The 24,654-nt window shown below is 39.0% G+C and overlaps 2 protein-coding genes across 3 annotated transcripts in view; one reads left to right on the plus strand and one right to left on the minus strand.

Moving 5' to 3' along the window:
* LOC109195563 (tripartite motif-containing protein 16) overlaps positions 1–24,654 on the plus strand; it is a 1,176,058-nt gene that overhangs the window by 567,236 nt on the left and 584,168 nt on the right. The window lies entirely within an intron of this gene.
* Positions 22–18,548, minus strand: stard3nl (STARD3 N-terminal like). Of its 2 annotated transcripts, XM_005463040.4 has the most exons (10): positions 18,375–18,548; positions 13,218–13,299; positions 10,847–11,211; positions 3,703–3,780; positions 3,489–3,566; positions 3,101–3,154; positions 2,385–2,502; positions 1,905–2,000; positions 989–1,056; positions 22–906 (listed from the first exon to the last, which is right to left on the minus strand). In XM_005463040.4, exons 3-9 carry the CDS (start codon positions 11,063–11,065, stop codon positions 992–994), a joined length of 708 nt encoding a protein of 235 aa, XP_005463097.1. In that variant the 5' UTR covers positions 11,066–11,211; positions 13,218–13,299; positions 18,375–18,548; the 3' UTR covers positions 22–906; positions 989–991. The 2 variants fall into 2 exon arrangements, with proteins under 2 accessions (XP_005463097.1, XP_005463096.1); XM_005463039.4 differs by lacking the exon at positions 13,218–13,299.

Here is a 24,654-nt window from a genome sequence, read left to right on the forward strand (position 1 = left end):
AAACAATTGAACAAAACCACATAACCCTTAACATTTTAATGATTCTGTTATACAGACAGGCTTTTCTTTAAAAAAGAAAAAAAAAAAGAAAAAACATCCACTGAGCTTGCAAAGCATGCATGAAGATATGTACATTTCCATTAGAACGTTTCCCCGCCCGTCACAGCAGCTTTCGAGAGCAGCGTCCCTTCTGTTCAGTGCACTAAACCCAAATCTCCAAGAGTAAATGCTGCAGGTTTATGGCTCGTTTTCTTTTAACACACAATCCTTCACTCTCGTTTGAAAACAAACAGTATTATTCACATCTCTATATGTTACCTTAATATTCTTTCATGCACATTTTTAAGACATTGAAGTAATCATAAACATCTCTAAGTTTGACTTTCTCTTTCTGCTACAGTCTGGTCTGTAGGCTCAATACTGGCTGAACAATCCTTTCTGTGGCATCCATGAGCTTATTTTCCTTTGCAGTGACTTAACCGAAGCATAAGAAAATGATCACAGAATTATGAGTAAACATTATGCTGTTTTTTTTATTTAAAGTGTATAATTTTTTTTTAAAAGTTTTAAAATGAATGTAATGCTTTGAATTATGGATGGATACTGATAAGGACGTAATGATTTATTTCTGATAATTCTCTCGTAAGGTCTCGAGTTCCTTAAAGGTGGAGAAACAAAACTCATACAGTAACCAGAGTTCATGACACTGAAATTTTTAAGTGGCACTTTCCTGGTCCCGGTGTACGTGCAGAAGGCTGATATCAGAACGTGAGCTGCATTTGTAGATATGAACTCCTTTGGAACAAATACAAACTAAAATGGCTGAAGGTGTAAGGCAGAAGTTTTCCCCTCAGTAGCACAACGCAGGAGGACCGAAAAATCCCTCCATGTTCAGGATCGGAGATCCTGAGGAGAAAAAAAACAGCACATCAGACTAATAATGTGGATACGAATCCTGACTGAAGTGTCTGTCATTACATTTTCTTACCTGTTAAGTCACTTGTGTAATGAGCCCTTTTTCAGGTTCGTGTTTATCATCCAGCTCCTCGTCAGAGTCTGAATACGAAAGGGAAATCGGTCAGCGTTTTTATAGAAACACAACAGAAAATTTAGGTTGATAAAAGAACGGTGGAGCCATGATTTTAACTGCCAACCTTCAGTTAACAAGACGACCCCTCTGAACCCGGGCGGCTCAGGTATTCATGCCAACTAAATGTATTATCCTTAAAGACATTGATGGCATCTACAACTGCTTAATAGCAGATGATGCCCTTCGCTCTTATTTTGAAAATTCAGCCACTGACAACCAGCTGGTCCTGACAATTCCTGTCTTGTCAGGTTTCATCATTTTAAAATTTTCTTGTTTATTGACCTGTGTGAAACATCTGAGGCGCGCTTATCTTAATCTGTGTGCAGGACGCTGCAGGTTCAAAGCAGCTGCAGGAGTCTAGTGTGAGAATAAACCCTCCTTTTTAATTCTTCACATTTTTAGAAATGGGAATTATCGACTGCAGCTCTGCTTCTGCTCTGGAGAGTGTCTGTGTCTGCAAAGGATGGGCCCACCGAAGGCTCACTGCAGAGGCAGCTGAGTAATTGAATTATTTTACTAAGCAAATAAGACGTCTGCAGATGAAAAAGCTCCTTTCACTGTGCAGTGAAACAAATACTGAAGGAGCTACGCCACTCATTTCTGGGTGTGAAGTGCAAAGCCGGAAATCTAAAAACTGTAATAATAATAATAACAATAAAATGAAGTGTATATCTTCATATTTTGTGTCTTTACGCTCATTTAAATGGGAATGAAGAGTCAGAATCATCAGACTGAGCAGACTGAAGGAGCGACAGCTGAAGCGAGTGTGTCAGGTGTGTTTGGGTTTGTCTGATGTCAGTGGGAAGAAACAGACCTGCCAAAGACTCTGGCGGAGAGTAGAACTGCCCATCAGATAAAGGACCTGGACCCAGGAGAGGAGCCCTACTTGTATCTATGATGGACTGATGTCCTAAAACACAGAAGGATGAAGGAAGCAGGAATAACTGCATCAGAAGGAGATCGACGTGGTCATGTTATTTTTTAATAAAAAAAATAACATAACAGTAACATAACAGTGGTGAAATAACTTTCATTTATCAGGTGAGTAAACACATTTGCAGATTTTGTTAATAGCATATAATTATTAATAATTACAGGTAAACTACCTGTGAAATAGCAACAGATAGTACTTGTTTTTTCACATTCTTTTGGTAACTTAAAGTAATACTGGAAGGTTTTAAAAGAGGAACCTGTAAGGTAAATGATCTGTTGACAGAGATCACAGCAGTGACAGCAGCAGTACTGCAACAGTAATGAAGGTGCCTTTTTTAATATTAGCTCAACTGAGACTCACTGTTTTCGTCTTCGATCTCCTGAGGCAGGACCTTGAAGTCAAGCAGCCACGTTTCTATCCAGGCCAGAACGAAGGAGATGATGGGCAGCAGGTACCCAAAGGCCCCCTGACTCAGCAGCTACACAAGAAACACACACACATCCCAATATGAATACGTAATTCTACACAGAAGCATACAAAATCTGACAATTTCAAATTTAGAAGTGGCAAAAACAAATATGTATTATTGTGAAGCAGCAGCAGATTACAGGTTTTTAGAAAGGAGATAGTTTGCTTCACTTCCTTAAATCCTCATACATGTATGCATCGCCATCGGGGAATATGGAGCAAAGACTGCAGAGGAAATTAACTCCAGCAACAAACTGTCCTCTAAGAGGTTTTTATGTGTGGACATTGACACCAATACTAAAATAAATAAATAAAGATATTATTGGAAGTAAAAAACTAAAGTCAGTGCAACATTTTTGTTACAAATAATAAAAATAAGAAGGAAAATAATCAGATCAAAGCTTTAAGTACCACCCTGTTTTCTGAGGTGCTGTTAAGGTGTGTGTGTGTGTGTGTGTGTGTGTGTGTGTACCCAGGAGTGCAGACAGAGGACGAGACTGAGGTGCAGACATACTGACCTCAGTGCAGAAACACACATCTTTGATCAAATTCATGTAAAATTTATATTAAAAAATGTATTAGTTAAGAATTGTAAAGCTTTTTCTTACCTTCGATAAAATGACTTTAACAATCAGGAAAGCACAGCTGACTAAAGTGGTGATCTGCACAAAGACAGAAAACATCAGAAATGTTCATGCTGTTATTTTTGCTAATATTTTAACTGAACCCCTTTTACCTGAAGATATCCTCATGTTAATGGTCTTTAACTCTCTAAATATACTGAATATAATGAAGTGAAATGGAAAAATCACATAATCACCCTGTAACAAACACTGATGGCCCCTGATGACATATTTAATGCACAGAAACAAGAATTAGTGCATCCTCTCGCCGGACGCTTCACTGTGCGCCCAACAATTTGAGCTCTTGCTGGGTGGCGCCCTCTGCTGGCACAATTAAAGAAACACTGTTGTGGTGTACAGCTTTAAAACCTACCGCAATGGCCCACCAGTGACGAAGCTTGCAGACGGCGTAGGCCAGGATGAGGACCGCAAACCTGAAAACTGCCAGCAGCTGAGGGAGGGGAGGAAGGTGAAGGTGGCGCAGAAGGAGGAGGGCAACAAAAAGGAAGGAAAAAAATAGTGAAAAAACCCCCACATGAAATAAATGATATAAAGTTGATCATTTAAAGCAAAAGAAAGAACCTTACAAAGATGTCGAAGAAGGAGGCGTGGTAGTCGTAGTGCAGGACTTCTTGTTCCAGCTGATTCTGAATGCCGCCGTTCACCTGACAAACACAAACAGCTCATCATGTTAAAGTTAACCCTGACACAACTGAGGCTAAAATGACCTGAGCGAGGCAGTTTTTGTTAGTAGAGGAATATTTTTTGTGTGTTTATTCCATCTAAAATAACAATCATAAGTTTTCATACAAGGCGGCACGGTGGTTAGCACTGTTGCCGCACAGCAAGAAGGTCCTGAGTTCAATTCCACCATCAGGCCGGGGTCTTTCTGTGTGGAGTTTGCAAGTTCTCCCCGTGTTTGCGTGGGTTCCCTCCGGGTACTCCGGCTTCCTCCCACCATCCAAAGACACAGTTTGTGGGGATAGGTTAATTGGATAATCTAAATTGCCACTAGGTGTGAGTGTGAATGGTTGTCTGTCTCTGTGTGTTGGCCCTGCGACAGACTGGCGGCCTGTCCAGGGTGTACCCCGCCTCTTGCCCTATGACAGCTGGGATAGGCTCCAGCGACCCTGAAAAGGATGAGCGGAAGCGAATGGATGGAAGTTTTAATACAACAAAAAAAACATGAGAAGTTGTAGGATTTAAATAATCATCTGGGGTTATCTGGGGCTGTGCGATGACCAAAATCTCATATCCCAATATAAGACACCTCTCCTCCTGATAACGATATATATGACAAGAATATATGCTTTTTATGTAAATTCTGGGAATCTCGGGCAACCCGACTTGTGTGAAGTGTTTTCATCTGGGTGTCGTGTACCTGGAGCTGAGTGTTTTGACCGATGCATGAAACTATATGTAACGGCCACCATTTTCTTTATATCTATTACATGGCGTGCTGCAGGGAAAAGCCTGTTCTAACGTTTGAGTCTAAGGTTTATTTTGAGCACCTGACAGCTCTTTTTTGCTTCTCATCTGTAAACTCTCTCAACAACCTTTCACATGATTCTTGCGTAGGTGGTAGAAGAGGTTTGTCATGTTCGAGTCTGTGGTGGGGACCGTTTTGCGGCATAATTTGCATAGTAGAGTTTTCTGGTCCGTGTCAGACTTTTCATAACCAAACCATGTCCATGCTACAGGAGTAGGCCCTCATTTGGGAATAAGATCCTCGTTTTGTTTTGACTAGTCCTTCTGTTTGGAGCTACCTGGTTCTGCCTCATATTCACTGGCCATGCTGGTATTCTCTGTGCCCCGATGGAAAAATACTGCAGTAAACGGCTTACACCACAAAACAAACAATAGCGTATAATTTGAAACGACAGTTTGTTTCATTTCATGATTTCGTCATATCGCACAGCCCTATCTGGGGTCATAAAGGACCTCGCTCGGTGACTTCCTCTTGATTTTATGCCTTTAACTGAGACCTGGCTCAACAACATCAGCAGTTCATCAGTTCTCTTGAGCCAACAGGAAATCTGAGGGTTTTGGTGCTATATTTAAAGTCTCACTTCAATAAAACAGCACTCATATCTGCATGTATTAAAAAAAGGACATGAAAAATGCAGCGGCAGACAGTTTGCAGACCTCAGGTTCACCTTTGCTTTTGATGACCTCAACAGATTTTTACTTTCTGGTATTTTTTACAGCTCCTCTTCCAAAAATGAAACGCAACCACATCATTTTCAGACACTGAAACAATCCTGGTCTCATTTACAGCTTTCACCTTTTTAGACTCTATTTGTAGATCTCCTTTGACGCTTTTTAAAAAAAATAAAATAAATAATGAGCTCTCCCTCGCTCAATATCACATTCTGCACAATGAGTCACCGCAGGATGCATGAAGTTAACCACAGGATGCAGAGGTTAAGCTTACAGATCTGCAGCACTCACATCATTTCCTAAGCACAGCAGCTGAAAATCTTCCACCCCCACCAGCAATGGATGGAAATCATCCGAGAGGCAGAGGAGGAGGACGAGATAGATCAAGAAGAGTAACTTATAGGAAGTATAAATAAAGGAAATGTTATTCTTGTTTGAGAAATATCTGAAAGAAAGACACAAAGAGTCTCACACTTGAAGTTTATCATTTCATGTATAAAACCAGCAGAGCTGCTCAAATTTCACCTAAAACTCGTGTTCTTGGTTTTGTTCTTCCTCATCTTCCTCTCAGATAGTTTCCATCCATTGTTGGTGTTGGTACACTCTGACCTGAATTTGCTAACAATATGTATTAACTGGAAAACTACTGTGCTGCAGTTGTGTCTGTGAATCTTTGCCGTGAACTGATGTTTCTGTGCATCACACTGCAAGTATGGTATTGTGTGGTTTTAAGCACTAATAAAATGGTTTTAATGTGTTTGTGAGGTTATGTAAATACAGTTTGAGTAAGGTGGTTTAGCAACTGTGAGAAGCTACAACTCGGACGAAGTCGTGAGTATTAAGATTAAACTGACAATTACATTCACAGTTAAAGCTAAAAGCTGTCAGTGTTGGCTTGTACAGACCTAACAGTGAATAATGTGCTATCACCTAAATAACAAAATTCAAAACTGAGCTCAATCAAATGTGAAAGATTACCACAGAAATGCTGTGTGGGTGGTTAAAATGAACTTCCTTTTGTTTCAAATGTCTCTGAAATCGATCTCTCTCACATGGTTCCAGATTAGCTCGGTGTGGCTAAGGTTAGCATGTACATGTCTGAGCATGGTTTTGCATCTCTCGGGTCAAATGGTTATAAGGTGCTTTACTCTGACAGTCTACTCATACAGCTGCTGTTTTTCTAGATCAAAGTGCTGAAGAACTGTGATCTGTCAGTCCCCGTTACATCTTAGACTCAACGCCTAAAAACCTTTGTATGTTGATAAATATGAATAATTCACTTTACCGACTAGCAAGAGTACAGCTGGTTGCACACAAAGCTGGGATCAAGATTTCCCTTCAGAACCATAACTTCTTATACTGGTCTTTGTCACTGTGTGTTGGAGCAATAATAAATGCTCTAATTAATATTTAGATTTATATGAGATGATAATGTATATTTTTATTATCATCCTAAACAGATGTTTGAAAAACTAGGTACATTAAATGAGACTGAAGGATTTCAGCTTTTTATGTTAGAGGGCTGTGAAGTCGACTCCCCTCTGTGATAAACACAGAAGCAAACTAAATGAAGTGCAGGAACTTGGACTGAAAATACAGAGTACAGGTCTTGCTCGCTAGTTTACTCAGCTTCGTGATCAGCTGCAGTGGCATCATCGGCATGAGTGGAATGAATTGTTAGACAGAAAGTGCCACACTGTTGAAGTCAGTGGCTAAACTCAGCTCTGGAATTTAGCTCTCCAACAACAACACGATCTGCAACATATTCAGAAAGTCTGCATCTAAAGATTCTTTCTAGAACTTCTTTTACGGCGCTTGTACACCATCAGAGGGAAGAATAATCAGAGGCCAGAGATTAATAATAACTAATGATTAAATGCAGAATGGTGTATAAACACCAAAAAATTCCAAATGCAGTGCTCTTATTTTGAAGGCTGATTTTTTAAAATCAACAAACTGCCAGCAAAAATACAACATCGACATCCTGAGTTGTCTTTGGCTGGCTGGCAGCTCCAACTTAAATCCAGCGTACATACTAATGCATGCCTCATATTTGGGATGAAACAATCAGGATAGAAAAATAAGTGATTACCTAAATAATCCTGTAGTAACCGGGATTATTTTGGAGTTCTGTGATTTAACGACATTACCGCTTCATCGACATTAGGCGGTCAAGCAGTCTCAGATGTGGTTTGTATAAAATAAGTTAGTAATGTAATTTTGAGCATGCTAATAATAGTATTAACATGGAGCTATTCTCCTTATTTTCTGCTACATAGAGAGATGTTTTTGTTGTTTCTGACCATTTCTGTTATATTAGTTTGAAACCTTATTAAATGAAAAACACTGTTAAAAACAAGATTTATATAAAACCTCCTGCAACATGATCATAGCAAAAGCATAGCATGCAGCAAAAGATTTTAAATCGCACCCATTAGTAATGCTGACAGACCTGTACTTAGCCTATACTTAGCAGGGTGTGTCACATTCATCACAGTGTCCAAATATGTTTTCGAGGCAGAAATTGCAAAAAAAAATGTATCTTTTCATAGCAAAGGTATTAAAGGCAGTAAAGGTATGAACCCTGTCTGAATGTTTGGGTTTTCTCTCCAATACTGTTGGGTCTTTAAATCATAATTATAAAGCACCTTGAGGCCACTTTACTAACCATATATAAAAAAAACTGAACTGAATTAACACTCAGCACTACTCCTCCAATTAGTCCCATAGCAGCTAGTCAAAACAGAGTAACGTAATAGCCAAAGTGTTCAGCTGAGAGGAAGGAAGGAAACTTCTTTAAAAAAAAAGTCATCAAATTGTTGAGTAAAAACTGCTCAGGATTAAAGTCATGGATGATGAAACGTTCTCCATTTTGAAAGTGAGCAGGTTTGCAGTGCGTTTGCAGGGTGCTCTTCTAGATGCAGTTACACAAAAGAGAACAAGTCCGTCTCTTGTGGACAGTTATTTTAGTGCCCGAGGTCAAATGGAGCATTCTGGGAACAAATCACTTCCTCAATCAGCTGCATGACCTCGATCCGCTCGTCCAGCATGCAGGCTGTCCTGCTTCTGCTCGACCTTGACACAATTCACTCCAACTGTAAAAGTCGTTTCTCGGTGCACAACTGCAGGCATTTTACAGTTCCAGAGCGATAAAACACAGTAACCTATCATGACTGAGGATGACTGACAATTATGTAACGGCTTCCTCACAATTAATGGTTAACAGACCTGTTGTTTAACAAGTCAAATAAAATAAAATCATAAAACATGTAAACAGGCAAACTGAGCAGGAACCGTATTAAAATATGTGCACGACGTAAAAAAGTTTTTTCTGTAGTTCAGAAACTCTGTTTGTTTGTGGTATCTAAATGCACCCTTACAGGAATACGTTTGATAATTCTGCTGACTTTATCCATCTGTTATCAGGATGGCATTTTAGTAACAGTTTTTACTAAATGTTCCTTCTTGCTTTTTTCAAACATGGCATTTACAGAAAAAGCAACAACGCTGAGTAATATCATCAAAAAGGAGAGAGACAAGAGTCCACTCGGCTTAATGATTGCTGTCATCTAAGAGGATAAACATGCTCAGAATAAATTAAAACTTTCAGTCAAATACTGTAAACAGTTCAGAGTCCTGGAGGAAACAAACACTGTTTCAACATGCTGGACACTTCAATACTGCAGCACAAGCCTGTAAATTCTCCATTAGTTTAAATCAGCAGAACCTGAGATCACGGTTCAAAGCAGAAAAAACAAAGATCGGCACCCTGCACATACAGCACATACTGCAGCATTTCAGTAACTAAAAACCAGAAAAGTTCCTGCAAGAGCTCCTCCAAAACTGCCACCGTGATAAAAGAATAGAAACAAACAGACATATGTTTTTGTTTTTATCTGGATGGGTTAACGACACTGCCGTTAGGGATGCTACAGACAAGAAATTCTTTCCTTCCCAAACAAAGCATGGATGTAATTTGATGAAGTTAGTTAGCTTTCTAACACTCATCCACGTGTTAGTGGTGGGGCAGTGCTGAGAAAGCACAAACATTTTGGTTTGGTTAAAATATCCTGCAGCATTAATCTTATTGCATATTTTTTATAGTCCAATTAAATAACTATGGAGGAGGACAGTCTGGTGCAATCTGGCCACTGCGTTGTATGACAGCGCACAGATCTAATCAGGTATATCAATGGGTATACTTTTTTAATCCATCTTAAAGAACGCTGCCATCTGCGACTGATTTACTTATGGACAATCCTGTGGCTCTTATTTTGAAAGTATACCGGCTCTCTGGTTATGATGCTATTCTGGGAGTTTTGTAGTTGCTTCTCCAGAGAGTCTCTTACCCAGCAGTCTGACTCCACCTAATTTCGACTGAAGCCCACAACAGAGTCCTCCTTCTGCACCATGTTGAGAACTGGCTTCTGTACCACTATATGAAGCTCACCAAGAGCAGAACGAGGACAGCTGTCGCAAACTGATGTGTAAGACGGTGGATTTGGAGTTCAACCACTGGATGAGAGACTCACTGAAAAGGCAGCTGGTTTTATTACTCAATGATTTGTTGTTACAAAGATAAAAGTTGTGAACAGGAAGAAGTAACGGTATTACTTCTCCCTTGTCTATAGAGGTCACCACAGCAGGTAGATGCCTTTCCTGAACCAAACCCAATGAGATAAGCGTCTCCTTCTGGGATCTTTCACCTGGTAGGCGAACCACTGTAAACCACGATACCAACTGAACCACTTGATAGTTTAGTTAAGAAAAGCTCTGTACAGATAAGGTACGTGCATTCTTCACCAGCTTTAAACCTTTGTTCACATGTAATGCCATATTCCACACTTTGCTATCAGTTGTGTACAAATCAGTGGCTACTCATGAGTTCCTCTGAATGTACTTTCATACAACTGAGCTCAACAAACAATAACTGTCAGTCAGCGGAGGAAACTCATTTTTCCTCCAAAGTGATTTAGTGCATCAGAAATCTACGGTGTGTTTATTTTTGTTATTCAGTTCAGTTGTGCGTTAAGCTGACTGCTGTTAATCGCACCGATCAGGCACAAAAGTAAAAGCAGATGGGAATGATACTGTCAATCCGAAAGTCCACCACAAGCTGAAAGAAACAACTCTAAATGTAAAGAACAATAAATGTTTTTCCACAAAAAAGCAAAACCAAAGGCTCTGAGCCTGGCCGTTTAACTGCTTCACCTACTTTGGAGTTTTTTTAAAAACTTCAATACTAGCGTTTTATGTTTCCTGACTTTGTTTAACTTTACTTTTAAATAACCCTTTAATGTCTGGGAAATCATAAAATCATCTTCAGTTTTAGTTTTTTCTTGAGCAAAATGCGTGGAAGACAGCAGATATATCCAATAAATTTCTCCCGAGTAGGCTGACTCAGTCAAAAAGGCTCATCGTCTGGTGATATAGCTTAATCTCGTGTGGTTTTACACTGCTGTAAAAACTTTATTACTACACATATCTAATAAAAAAAAAAAAACAAAAAACAAAAAACCACAAAACCCCCCCACAAAACTGCTGTCACACCCACTACAAACACAGACTTACATTGAGTTCTATGATCCAGAGCATTGTGATGAACAAGAGGTCAAAGGTGACAAAGAGGCAGAAGGTCCTCCTCACATCCGAGATGCATTTCTTCTCTCCAATGTCGTACGCCTCCAATCTCACGGAAACGGCCGGGGAGTTGACAGACCCCATGCCTGTTCTGACAGGGATCTGCGAGTAGCTACCGCTGCTGCTGCCTCCGCCGCGTCGGCCTTCCATCGCTGGCCACCCCACCTGGGCAGGGCTGGCCCCACCTACTGGTCAATTTTAGGAAAGAGTCAGAGGTGGAAGACCATTGGAGCTGGAAGCGAGGCTGGTGTTGGTGATGTGGAGTCACTGTGTGGAGGTTAAAAGCATCACTGCATCTGTAGAAAAGAAGATGAAGAAGGTAAAGAAATAGCAATCTCCTCTCAGGGAGTAAACCTCAGCGATTTTCTAAAGCATCTAAGTCTTTGTAGACATAATAAAAATTCTGACAATCTTCTGGATTTTTTTTTTTTTGAACAACATAGTACAGCAGAATAAGCTCCATCAGGCTGTGGATTTACATTGTTGAGTTAGATTTTATAACGATTTGTTTGTGATACAAAGCTTTTAGATATCTTTGGACTTTGCAGTGCTAAGAGTGTTTAATGTTTCTGGTTTTCATACTGACCCAACACTTGGAGAGCAGAGCTAAAAAACAAAAAAACAAAAACAAAAAGAACAAGCACAACACAAAAAAACCCCAAAATCTAATTCAAACCACAAGTCATGCACAAAACCAACCATCTAGATGCTCTCTGTATGGTTGCCACTTGAACTTCTCACCGTATCTCAAAGACTGAACCCTTCAGGAGAAACTCATTTCTGCTGCTTGCGTCTGTGATTTCTTCACTACTCAACGTTTCTGAGATCTGGAATACAGATCGACTAGTAAATCAAAACGTTCACCTTCTGGCTCAGTTCTCCCTTTACCACCACAGTCTAGTGCAACACCTGAGGTGCCGGATCTCATCCCAGCCTGTTCACATCCAGCAGTAAACTCTCTAATACATGGTGATCGTTCTGATGAAGCCAACAGAAACACAATGTCTGAAAAAAAGTGTTGCATTACATCTTTTTCTTCATGTAAACGAACGAAACTTCTCTCAAATCCATCAGTCTTTTCACTTACTCTTGAGTTAATTAATCAATGTCTGTATTTCTTACCATTTCCTGCATGAAGAGATTACAACAGCTGCAACTCATTATTTTACAGTACTGAAGTGAGCAGCTTCAAATTGCTCTTTTACTTATGACTGAGCTTAAATTGGATTTTTCTACTAAAAAAAACCCTCACTGTCACATGACCCAGAAAAAGATTTCCGTTATCATCTAGTTTCAATGACTTTTGGACCTCATACCATTAAACAATGTTTACACTGTCTTTGTTTTAAGGAACTGAAACCAGTTGTGCTTTTGCTTTAACTGTCAGCAGCTCTGATACACAGAAAAAAAAAAGGCAGGATGGAAACGTGATTTGTATAGTCTGGTCCCAGCAGGTTTTCTCTGGTGATGTGGTTTCACAGTCTTGTGACTTTCATGTTTTACATGAATTAGTCTCTTTGGTTCACAAAATGCATCTATTTTAGGGCTTTAGTCAGGTTTAACTGACTGTGAATTACATGAAAAATAAATCTGTTAAAAGAACCATTCAGTCACTTTGTAACGGGACGTATCTTCAGCACAATCGTATGTACTGTGCACCTGAAACTAATATGGTTCACCATTTGGAGCTTTCTTCTCACATGCCAGAGAGCTATTACAGTTACACCGCAGATGGTGTCTAAAATGATTTAACCCTTAACTTCCTAGCAGTTGTATCATTACATTATTTCAGCATTTGCAGTTATTCTAACTGTTTCATGAATCCTTAACATACTTTTCATTTACTTGTTTAACTTTACGAAAGGCCAGTCAAAAGACAGAAAGTATACGGGACATTTACTGTCATTCAAACCTGAACTTTACCCAGTATTTTCCACATAAACCAGCTGGCACCAACATTAAAACCACTTACATTTGCCACAGTGCAATGGATCCTGGTTTTTATGTGGATATTGTTTTCACACAGACTGCCCTACTTAAACATTATTACAGCCAAATTACACCTCCCATATGGCAATGGCACTCCTTGACGGCTGCAGCCTCCCTTGGAAGCCTAATGCGTCTCATCGGAGCTTAAAAACTACTCGGGAACAACTCAAGGAACAACAACAACAAAAAAGATAAATCCACATATATATTATTGTCTGAGTTGCAAGAGCCAGCAGCCAAAGCAATTTTAAATTAAATTTTATTTATACAACAGATATGCCCACATCTCCCTCTCCCCAGCCACCTACTCTACCTCTTCCAAAGTGAAGGTGTGGTATCAGGGTGCTCAGCCCCGCCATAAGATGTAATGTCTCCAGCACATCCTGGGTCTGGGTCTTACAAAACAAAGAAACAGATTAGAGTTGGGGAACTGTCACTGTTCTAAATGTCTTTGAGTTGTTACAATTTCCACTGCTTCAAATCTATTAACTAACAAGTTTTCATTTAAATATGTGTATGAGCCTCCAACATATTTGGTTTTTACAAGTGTGAGAGTGTGGAGGATATTTTCTAGGCATACTTTGAGCCAATTAGTACCAACTTAGCATTGTTTAACCACCATAGCCCAGCTAATGCTGACCATGTCTATCACTTTATAACCACAGTGTATCCATCTTTTGATGGCTGCTTCCAGCTCAAATCATCTCAAACTGGTTTCTTGAAAATGAAGATGAGTTCACTGTACTCCAATAGAGCATCTTTGGGATGAGGTGGAACGGCAGATTCAAATCAACAATTAATGAACATGACTTCATGACGCAGTTCTGTCAGCAACAGGGTTCATACCTGGTATAAACAAGGTGTACCTAACAAAGTGGCCAATAATTGCATATATGCTGTTATGATGGATGTTTATAATAAATATTAACTGAGAGACAAAAGATAGACCAAAGCTACTCTAGGCTAATAACAAAACAAGGGAAATTAGCAAACTACAGCTAACTGTTTTGGATTCAAAACAATTATTTTCAGCCTTTTATAAGTATTAAAATTTAGTTCTGGATTTATTTTGGCAGCTTGAACTAGTTTAAGAAGATGCTGTCTATCCTGACATTTACATGAAAAGTCAAAACTACTATTTAAGCACAATGACGACAGACTCTAGGCAGACAATCCTGTAAAACATGGACATATGAAGAGTCTCTGATGGCTCAACACAGTAAGAAGAAGAGATGGAAATGATGTATAACTAGTTGAATACTGGAATCAGTGTTTTAAGCCGTGACGTAATAAACTAGTGCTGGGAAAAAGAAAAAGAAAGAAGACAAATGTTTCCCTTTTGTGTTTTCCCAATTATGTGTCTGATATTTAAAAAAAACAAAAGAAAAAAAAAACTACCTATCATGTACAAACTCTTTAGAAGGAATTAACCTGAAACCAATTGTTCTGCTGGGGAAGTTTCGTATGCGGTATGAAGTTTAAAAAAACAACATTCACCTGAGAGAGGCCCCCAGGAGCTCAGGTCTGACTGGTTTCAGAGAGCAGAAACTGGAATGTACGGTGAGCAAACTGTGTTAAAATGCAGTGACTGATAAAAGACGGATGAGCACCATCACCATCACAATTAGTTGATCAATAATATAACAAAAAGCTGTCTTACAGACTGTGTATTATAATACAAATACAAACCACACATGGATTATTGCATGGTCCTGAAGCCGCTGCCTTGGCCATGAGACTTGTTTTAAATGTTTGCTGTATTATTGTTTTTAAATCATTGGAGTATACAGATTTTAAAAGTGTTTTATGACTACAATAGTTTGTAAAGTAGCAGAAGTATTCACACATCACAGTGACGAGGGTTAAAGGTCAATTATCAACCTTCTGTGGAGGAAATAAGGTGCTTGTTGTGCATTACGTTCAACATTTTCCTGATGTACCTTCACACAGCTAATACCGCTTGAGCATTCCTGTCTGTGCCTAATGTAAAGTCATAGTTATGTAGTTTCTCTTTTCAAGTTTCTATTGATGAAAAATCACACTTTAACCTTTGACTTTCATAAATTATGTGACAGACTTTACATCATGTTAAGTCTGTTTGGTAAATTATGAAGGATTATCCAGAACAATCCGACCGGCTACCTTTGATAACGCAGAAACAGAAATCTTGAGGTGTGGCATCAGGGTGCTCAGCCCACAGATGTTGAACTTCACATACATCATCTGGCTCCATTTTGGACTGCAATGGCCTTAAAACCCCTACAAATATCTTTGCTACTTGAGTGCAGCCTTTCTTCTAATGGAATTACAATATCGGCATCTGGTCTCTGATTTCTCATCAATTGTGTGGGCGTCTTTTAGAGGACATTTCATCGGACTAAAGGCAAATATGGTGATGCCTTTATCTGCAGAAATATGTGGCCTGTAGCCAGTGGGTGGGGCACCACATGCTCGCTCTCACCGTTAGATTGGATGGAAACGACTGCAGCAGGACAAGCGAATATTAATGACGTTTCTGAGTGTTTTGATTCCATCAAAAACAAAAACAAATCTTAGCTGGCCACCACTCACTGGGTTTTAGTGGATTAGTATATTTCACAGAAATATTAGAGAAACAGTTTCTTTGGTACAATAATCCAGCTGTGCAAAAATCAGGGAGTCAGGAAGAAGCAGCTCATTAAATTCTGTGCTTGTTTAAGACCGAAGCACATATTATATTATCATAATACCAGGGCTGGACTGGATGACTCAAAAAAATAAAAATATTGTATGCAAGTGAAGCTGCTTGTGCTGCCACCTAAACCAATCAAAACGTGGCCTCAAATGTTAAAGTAACCTTATGAGCAGAAACTGGTATAAGAGACTATCAGTTATGGAGACAAAGATAAAGGCCAAAAAAAAAAAAAAAATGTATTTAAATTAAATAAGCCAACTGATATGAAGGAACCTTACATTTAGGTAATACAAATCATCAGGATGAATAATAAAAAAACAAGCAAAAACAAATAATAAAACAAACCTCAGCTAACATGGAAGCTACACTGCAAGGGGGTCTGTTTAATGAATAAAATCTGAAGAACAAACCATAATCAAAGGCAGTGGTACTACACTGCATTATGTCCAGCAGGTAAAAAATAATCTGTTGGCTAGTCTACATCATATCAATAATGGTTTCCTTAAGGTTTTAAAATGCACTGCAGCTGCATTTTAAAACATATCTACAAGCACTCTAAACTTAGCAGTGCACATATGTTTCATGTTTACACTCAGCAGAGAGACACATCGTTGATTAGATCATCCTCGTATTTCCTCAGATAAAAACAACACTTCCTTGCAGCCTGTTGAAAGAAATTATACTACTGTGGTTCCCTGATGAACTTTTGACCGGTTTCTGTTCTCAGATTATCAAATCACCATCAGCATCATCCCCATCATCTCTGGAGCAGGTTAGCTAAACTCAAGTGCCCAGTGTTCTGATTTGTGGGGTCACAGGGACTTGTCCACTTGTAATGCCAAAGAAACACACAGGTATAAGATAAGATAAGATAAGATAAGACTTTATTAATCCCTCGGGTGGGTTCCTTTGGGAAATTCGGTACAGAGGTACTATGAAGGTGGCTCACTTCTTACTGGAGTATATCACCATAGTGACTTAAATTGTAAAGCAAACCTGCTTCAGAGCAGGTTATGTTTGAGATTACGGATCAACAAGTATGAAATCACCACTTAGCTACCAATCAGTTCTCTGGAAAACTGCTTTACAACAAGTACCTGAAAGATCCCTTTGGACTGCTGTGCCATGGATAGTGGGAGGATCTTTCCATTGATGAGCATCAGTAGTCTAATCAATGTAGATTCTTAAATTCAACTTCATTCTTTGACTTTTCCCATTTGACTGCAGAACAATTTCACAACATTTTATATTCCTCTATAAGCATTAATCTCTTTTTCTTCTTTTGTCTGCAACGCTTGTCCCTAACATGTCCTCAGCATGTCCTCCTCCATGAAAGCATTTAATCTTATCTGAGCACTTCCTCTTGGTCTCCTGTCTCCCTGCTCATCATTCGACATGCTTTTCCCAGTATATCCACTGCCATTTTTGTATTTATGCTTTACTGTCTCCCAGACTGGTAAACGTCGACAGAGCTCAGCAAAAGAAAAACATCTCTCACATATACACATGAATTTTAATGAATATTTGTTATAATCCATCAGTCTCCCGTGTCTCAGTGATAAACCTGTGATACTGAGCTTGCACAGTTGACATTTTTGCTGGATTTCCTCATTGCATTCAAGTGGATCTGAACTTTATTGATACAAGTGTTTAACCTTTTCATGTTTTTTAAAATCACAGTTTTATCTTTCTTTGTAAAGTCAGCGGTTCTGCTGCTCTGTGTGTGATTGGTCAGATGCTGCTAACGCCATCCCTTTCATGTAAACAGGCTAGTAGCTACAATGGGAAACCATGGGTTACCTTATAGAGTTGATAACTAGCGTCATGTAATCACTTAGCCTGATTGACAATGTTGGGATAAGTTAATCAAGATAACAGAAAGATATCTTGAGTATGATGAACAATGAATTTAACTCCTAAATATGACTTATAATACAGAATGTGATGACGTCAAAGGCTTTGTACTTTGATGTGTGGTGATTGGAAGTGTCTGTGTGGTGCAGCCTGGACTGTCTAGAGACAGACTAGACCAGCTGCACCACACAGACACTTCAACCCTCATCTGAGAACAAAAAAATACAAGAACAACATAAAAAAAAGAAAAGAAAACAAACCTTAGAAACATGCAGGGTTACAGGAGAAGCCAGCCGTGCAGAGGTGAGTCTGTGCGAGTCTGAATTTAACTCCTATATATGACTTCCTACCAAAGAATGATGATGGGAGAATTTCGATTTATTTATTAACAGGTTTATTACGCATTAGTTTTATGGGTCTGTTCCACTTAAGGTCAGATTAGTGTCTATGAACCAAAATGAGTTTCACACGAATGATCTAAACTCATGTCATGCTCTCAAGGCCTGATTTTACTTTAGTAGTTAAAATGGGTGTAAAAGGAGCTCTGTTCCGTGTTAATGGTCCTTCACAGCCACGAATCCATTATCAGCCCAGATGCTGCTGCTACTTTGACCGTGGATGGGGAGTCACCTGCGCCTGTTTGGCAACTTAAAATTCCCGATCAGAGACCGAAAGCGCACCGCAAACACCTGCCTGAAGAGGCGGAAATGAGACCAACAAAGCCCACAACAACACGGCGCCGGGGTCCGTAGCACAAATATGTCATTCAGTCAGAAAATAACGAAAAGAACGAGGTGAAATTAAACGCAACAAACAGTCACGGTACATCTGCACGATGCCATAGCAAACCCGAGCGGTTCCTTTGAAAGCTAGCTAGCCATTTTGTTAGCTTAAATTCGTTTACTAAAACACGGTTTTTAAAGTCGACCTCCAGCTACTTACCTCTAAAACTTGCTGTTTCGGGTGTTTTTTTTAATATGCTGTCATCCAGAGGACTTCAGCAGGGAGATATCAACCCCACTAGAGCGGACAGCTCATCTGTTTCCTCCTTGTCTGCTCGGACAGGACGGAGGTAGCTGCATTAAAACGAACTCCCGCGAAGGACTCTGGGAGATGTAGTATGAAGCTGGAACAACAGCTGAGCGCGGACAGAGTGTTCCCCCTGGCGGCTGTAACTGCATAACTACACACAAAGGGCTTTCCATATCAAAATAATTACAGTTTTCTTGGTTATTATCAGTGTTGGTCAAGTTACTTGAAAAAAGCAATCAGTAACTAATTACTGATTACTCCCCCCCCAAAAGTTTACTGATTACTTATTTTCAAAAGTAATTAATTACTTAGTTATTTTTTAAAAACACGATTTACAACCTGAATAGATAAAGCAATAGATCTTTCAGCCCAATTCTACTTTTTTCTTCCATCGTACAAAATGTAATCAAATGGAAACGTCTCTTTTTAAAACTTTAAACTTTAATTCTTTTACCTTTATGCATCAAGCAAAAATTTAATTATATGCAACATTCTCTGACTGGAAGAAATTTGTTTAACATTTAAACCTATTTTCTGCACATTCCAGCATATAAAATAAAATATTGTTTTGTGTTTACACTCACTCTTTCAAATAGATGCAAGTAAAACACAGCAGAAAATAAATAAAATCAAAGACTAGCGGTCCTGTTGCTCTATTTTCACCTGTAAAGCAGGAGTGGGTTAGGCGGAGGTTTACCCTGGTGCAGGTGTGCCGCAGCGGTCAGTGGAAGAATCCGCGAGTTTCTCTGTGAATTTCACATTACATCGTAGCGCACTCGGTGCTTGCTCGGAAGTTTATGGTTTTTTTTCGCTGTAAAACCCACGCACAACGGACACTAATGTTTTTGTCACTTTTTATGGAATCAAACTCAAAATAAGGTCAGTACTTCCACGCTTTAAACGCTGCACGCTCATACTCTCTCCCGCACTCAATATATGATCCATTGTTGATCTGCAGACAGCTGTTGTCACGAACGTGGCACTGACATTCTCGCAAAAAATCAGTTTTAGTAACCCAGTAACGCAGCGTTCCTACGTGAAAGTAACGGTAATCTAATTACCGTTTTAAAAATAGTAATCCCTTACATTACTCGTTACTTGAAAAAAGTCATCAGATTACAGTTACTGCCCATCTCTGATTGTCACTGACTTCTATAATCGATTTGATATCAATTCACAAGCTCCCGATTTGACTTGATCCCAATTTGATTCGATTGATTCAATTTTGACTCAGACAGTCAGAAATATTATAATTATGATCATTTATCAGTACTGACACTTGTAAGGCTTCATCAGAAGTGTAAGCATATGCATGCAGATGCCTTTGTGTCAAAGTAGCTGAGGATAAAACAGAAAAGCATGAAGGAGATTTTCCTGGTTCGGCTTTTTATAGCAGATAACCTTAAAATATTCTGCAGTAGAACAAAATGGAAGGAAACCATGAATTAACATATGAACATTACCTGCTGAAGTGAAGCAGGGCAATGTTACAGATGAAATATACATTTTTAATCTTTGCCTCTCGAATGGTGAGATCCCTGTAATATGGAAATCTGCCTATGTTCTCCCTTTGCTGAAAGGAGGTGATCCTTCTGATGTTAATAACTACAGGCCCATATCTAAATTGTGTGTTCTAGCAAAAGCTCTAGAAAAGTTCATTAGTGAATAACTGAAAGACTTTCAGAAATTCAGTTCTTTCCCAACATCAGTCAGGATTCAGAAAACAACAACAGCACAATAACTGCTGCTATTAAAGTGGTTAATGACATTGATTCAATGGACTGCAAAAAATACTGTGCTGCTCTTTTTCTTGACTTGTCAAAGGCTTTTGATACAGTTGATCATGCTATTTTATTAAATGGACTAAACAATATTGGTCTATCCGTAAATGCTGTAAGTTGGTTTTCAAATTACTTGTCAGAAAGAAAACAGTGTGTCGATGCTGCTGGGTCTTCCTCTTCATTTAAAACTCACATTCAAAGGCTTGTGTCGAAGTTAAGGCTAAAACTAAGTTACTTTTTAGAAATCAATCCTGTTTCTCCCTCCAAGTGAGAAAACACTTGATTCATGCAACTTTTTTACCTTTATTGGATTATGGTGAACTGCTTTTTATGAATGCACCTGCCCACTAACTAAAGAGGTTGGATACTGTTTACCATTGTGCTTTACGTTTTATTACTGGCTATAGAAATCATGTACATCATTGTTCTTTGTATGCTGCTGCTAAATGTCTATCTTTGCATATTCGCAGACTCTCCCATTGGTTGAACTTTATCTATAAATCTCTCCTTGGGCTGGTTCCATCTTATTTATGTGTATTTGTGTAAAAACCACAACCAATACAGCCTTCGTTCTCACAATATCATACAATTGATTGTCCCAAAAATCAGAACAGAATTGGGGAAAAGGCTTTTAAATATGCTACCCCTGCTTCCTGGAATAATCTGCAGAAGGAACTGAAATGATCAGAATTGGTTACCTTGGGAGAGTTTAAATCTGTCTTAAAGGAACGAGAGAATTACTCTTTTACTCAGTGTGATTGTTTTTAATGTCGCTCTTAATTTGATCTGTTATTATATATTTTTCACGTTTGTATGGGATATTGTTTTGTTTTAAATGTTATATACTTATGTGGTACGTGTATTTTGACTTTTGTTGCCATGATGCCAGGTCTCTCTTGGAAATGAGATTTTTAATCTCAATGAGATTTTTTTTTACCTGGAATAAATAAAGGACTAATAATAATATAAGAATATGCATATTTATTTTTTCCAATATCTGTCTATACATTCCACATCACCATAACATACATCATATATTTATTTTTGAGCTCTATTTCTGTTTTCTGTGTTTTATTCTGATTGGCTTATTATCCATCAAGCTGCAGTCAGGCGCTCTGGTCCTTTATCGCGTTACACCTACATTTTTGTAGAAGCATTTTTAAAGGGTGGTGAAAGGTCTTTAATCATTTATCAAAGGGATGAAGTGATTAACTATTCATGTTTTGACACTTGTCAAAAAGGTTTAATTGTTAGTGTCTTTTGCACAGGTGAGTCTGTATTGTAAACAGGGGGGCACATACGTAAGTGGGCCACAGGTGCTCATGCGCTGTCAAAATAAAAATCGCTCACCAGATAAGAAGTTGCAACGCGCGTTTGCGTACATAAGATTTTCTGGAGGAGGACAGACATTTGTTTAGAACTCTTAAAGATGTTGAAGAAGCAAACTCCTTTAAGCAATTACTTTGGTGTTCCTCCACCTCCAAAGAAATGTCAGAAGGAGTCCGAACCTCAAAAGAAGCACGTATTCTCGCAAAAGTGATTGCAGGAAGTGAGCTGGCTTCAAGGTTTGAAGTAGCTGAGTAGCTGGGGAAAAGGCACTTCACCAGAGGACAGAATGGCTAATAATTGAAGAGGAGGAAATCAGAAAACTAGATAACATGGGTGAGGTGAGTGGCTTACTTGAATCTGCAGGCAAGTGGATGTCAGGGCACGGAAAGCAAATTCCAACCTGTTTTTCAGGTTCAACGGAAATCGGTGGGCAGAAGGGCAGATAAGTGAGACGGTGAAATCCAGAGGAGTGTGATGCCAGACAGGTGAGTCTTCCAGAGTGAGATCAGTGGTCAATAGAAAAGGTGAGTAACTTAGTGTGATATCGGCTTGTGGCGTGACTGACCAGAGGGAGAAGAGATTAAAGTTTTGTTTCTATCAAAACATAGAATTTCTACATGACCTGATGCAGGAACGATCTAGAAAGGGTGGTCCATGCTTTTATTACTTCACGGCTGGACTACTGTAACTCCCTTTATGCTGGTTTAGATCGTTCCTGTCTGCATTGCCTCCAACTGATGCAGAACACTGCTGCTCGCCTGCTGACCGGTTCCAAAAAGAGAGACCACATCACTCCGGTCCTCTGCTCTCTCCACTGGCTCCCAGTTGCTTTTAGGATTGATTTTAAAATTTTAAGGCTGGTTTTTAAGGTTCTTAACGGTACTGCACCTCCTTACCTGGCAGAGCTTCTTAGCATTTACTGCCCCAGGAGATCTTTGAGGTCAGCAGACTTGATGCTTTTAGATGTTCCCAGGTACAGATTAAAGACTAGGGGAGAGAGGGCTTTTGCTGTGGCTGCACCCAGACTGTGGAACAGTTTACCCCCTCACATCAGATTCTCCACAAGCCTAGGAACTTTTAAAACTGCTCTTAAAACTCACCTCTTTTCATTGGCTTTTAGCAAGGTTTAACCTATTGTTTTAATTTATTGTTTTATCAGTGAGGTATTTTATGTACCTGTGTTTTATAGTATTTTATATTTGTATTTTATTGTACAGCACTTTGGTCAGCCTTGGTTGTTTTTAAATGTGCTTTATAAATAGACTTGACTTGACTTGACTTGACTTGACAGCCATAAGTAGTGATGGCCCGCTTGAAGCTGACGCTCCGGAGCGTGTGTCGAAAAAAACAACACACTGGTTCAGAAGCACTGTGTCGAGGCTTGCTTCGTTTGGCAAAAGTCACGTGACCAGTGACGTCCGACGCTTCATTACGCACGTAATCGCTTCGGTACCTGATTCAAATGGAACGAAGTGAATCATTTGCGGGATTTGTGGAGTGTTTTGATGGTGGCAGATAGCGAACCACTGATCATTCTACTGAGAGATTTGGTTCTGTTGTGTGGGAGTATTTTGAGTTTATTTTGGTCGGTGGGTTTTCCAGCTTTGTGTTCTGGCTATTTGCTTTTGTTTTGTGCGTCTTTATTTTATCTGAAAACGGGACAAACTTAAAATGTAAAAAATCTGCTTTTCATAATATAAATATCATTAAATAACTTCCATTTGACTCGTAACATTTAATGTTATAAAAAGATGTATTTTATTTAAAAAAAATAATCTTAAAATGTTAGTCTACAAAATGTGCAGCAATTTAATTTATTTATTCTCTTTAGCTGATAGTTTGTGGAGCCATAACTGCATCTCTACCAGTTTTTCTGCACTCCAGCCTCTTCTGTGCCATGTGAAGGGATTTTCCTTAAGGCAGGAGAAATTATCTTAACGAAAAGGAACAGGTTCAGCCATCGCACAGTGGAACAAATTCTCTTCTTGAATAAAAATGAAAAAGGGTTACCTTAAATGCATCATGTTTTTAATTTGCAAGTTCATAAGCATTTCCCTTTCCATTTCACAATCAATTCTACCCCCAGGTCAAAAATACGTATAGGAAAATTTCCCTAATATAATATTATTTATAAATATACCCGTCTAGAGATTAAATGCATAAGTACATGGAGGCAGGACCTCACAGCAGAAGCATACTGCATAATGTGCATTATTATATGCATGTTATATGTAACGTGGTATTTTTCAATTATTGTATTTACCAACATCAAGAAGTCACAAGAAAAGAAAGACCACACCATGGTGCATGTTCAAACAAAGAAAGTTTACTGGTCAAAATAATTTATTAAACAAATAAACTACATTTTTTAACACCAAAAAATACGCGTTCAAAGCAACACAACAGCAGCCCAATATGAGACAGAGTTCCACTCTGTAGAGTGGAAGCAGTTGGTTTTATTTTGTGGATTCAAGCTGCTCTTCATATTTTTGGCCACCAGATGTCACCAGAGAGGACTGTGTTGAAAAGCTTCGAGTAATGAACCGTTTTTCAATACAAGCTTCAGTGCTTCAGAAAGCTTCATTTGGCCATCACTAGCCATAAGGTAGCTGATGGTCTGATGGAGAATTGGTGAAGACACTGATCTTAAATACACCACCTGCTTATTGCTGGTAATGACAAACAGGTGGACAAGGCAGGTGTGGACTCCGGGCTCCACCCAGAATGCCAAAGGAGGTTGATTACACATATCTAATTCATTATAATGCCACAGAGGTAAGTGACGTGCAGCTTGGATGGTGTAATAAAAATAATAAATGTTACGAATTAGTCTAACACCTCTGAGATATTTCTTCTTTGGACTGATTTTGGTTCTGCGAAGGAAAACACTTTTGGATTTGCGGCCTCAGATGTGGTCTGGAACCCATGTGACGGTAAGATTAGTGCTTCCAGTGACTGTGAAGATTGAACCTAACTCAGACACCGGTGTGGTTTAGACAATTCCTGTATTTTGATTTAATAAAGATTTTGATACAAATTGGTGTTACTGAAGCTCTGAAAGGGAGAGGTGTGTTATTTAA

Source organism: Oreochromis niloticus, linkage group LG18 (assembly GCF_001858045.2).
Source record: "Oreochromis niloticus isolate F11D_XX linkage group LG18, O_niloticus_UMD_NMBU, whole genome shotgun sequence".
In the NCBI taxonomy this organism is placed as follows: Eukaryota; Metazoa; Chordata; class Actinopteri; order Cichliformes; family Cichlidae; genus Oreochromis; species Oreochromis niloticus.

Bases quoted from the DNA above. Each gene is read 5' to 3' on its own strand.
- stard3nl (XM_005463039.4), bottom strand. From the start codon at position 11,065: ATGGAAGGCCGACGCGGCGGAGGCAGCAGCAGCGGTAGCTACTCGCAG. The intron at 3,155-3,488 runs GTAGGTTTTAAA...GTCTTTGTGCAG, and splicing joins GTCACTGGTGGGCCATTGCG to ATCACCACTTTAGTCAGCTG. The intron at 1,057-1,904 runs GTCTGTTTCTTC...TTTCGTATTCAG, and splicing joins TCCGCCAGAGTCTTTGGCAG to ACTCTGACGAGGAGCTGGAT.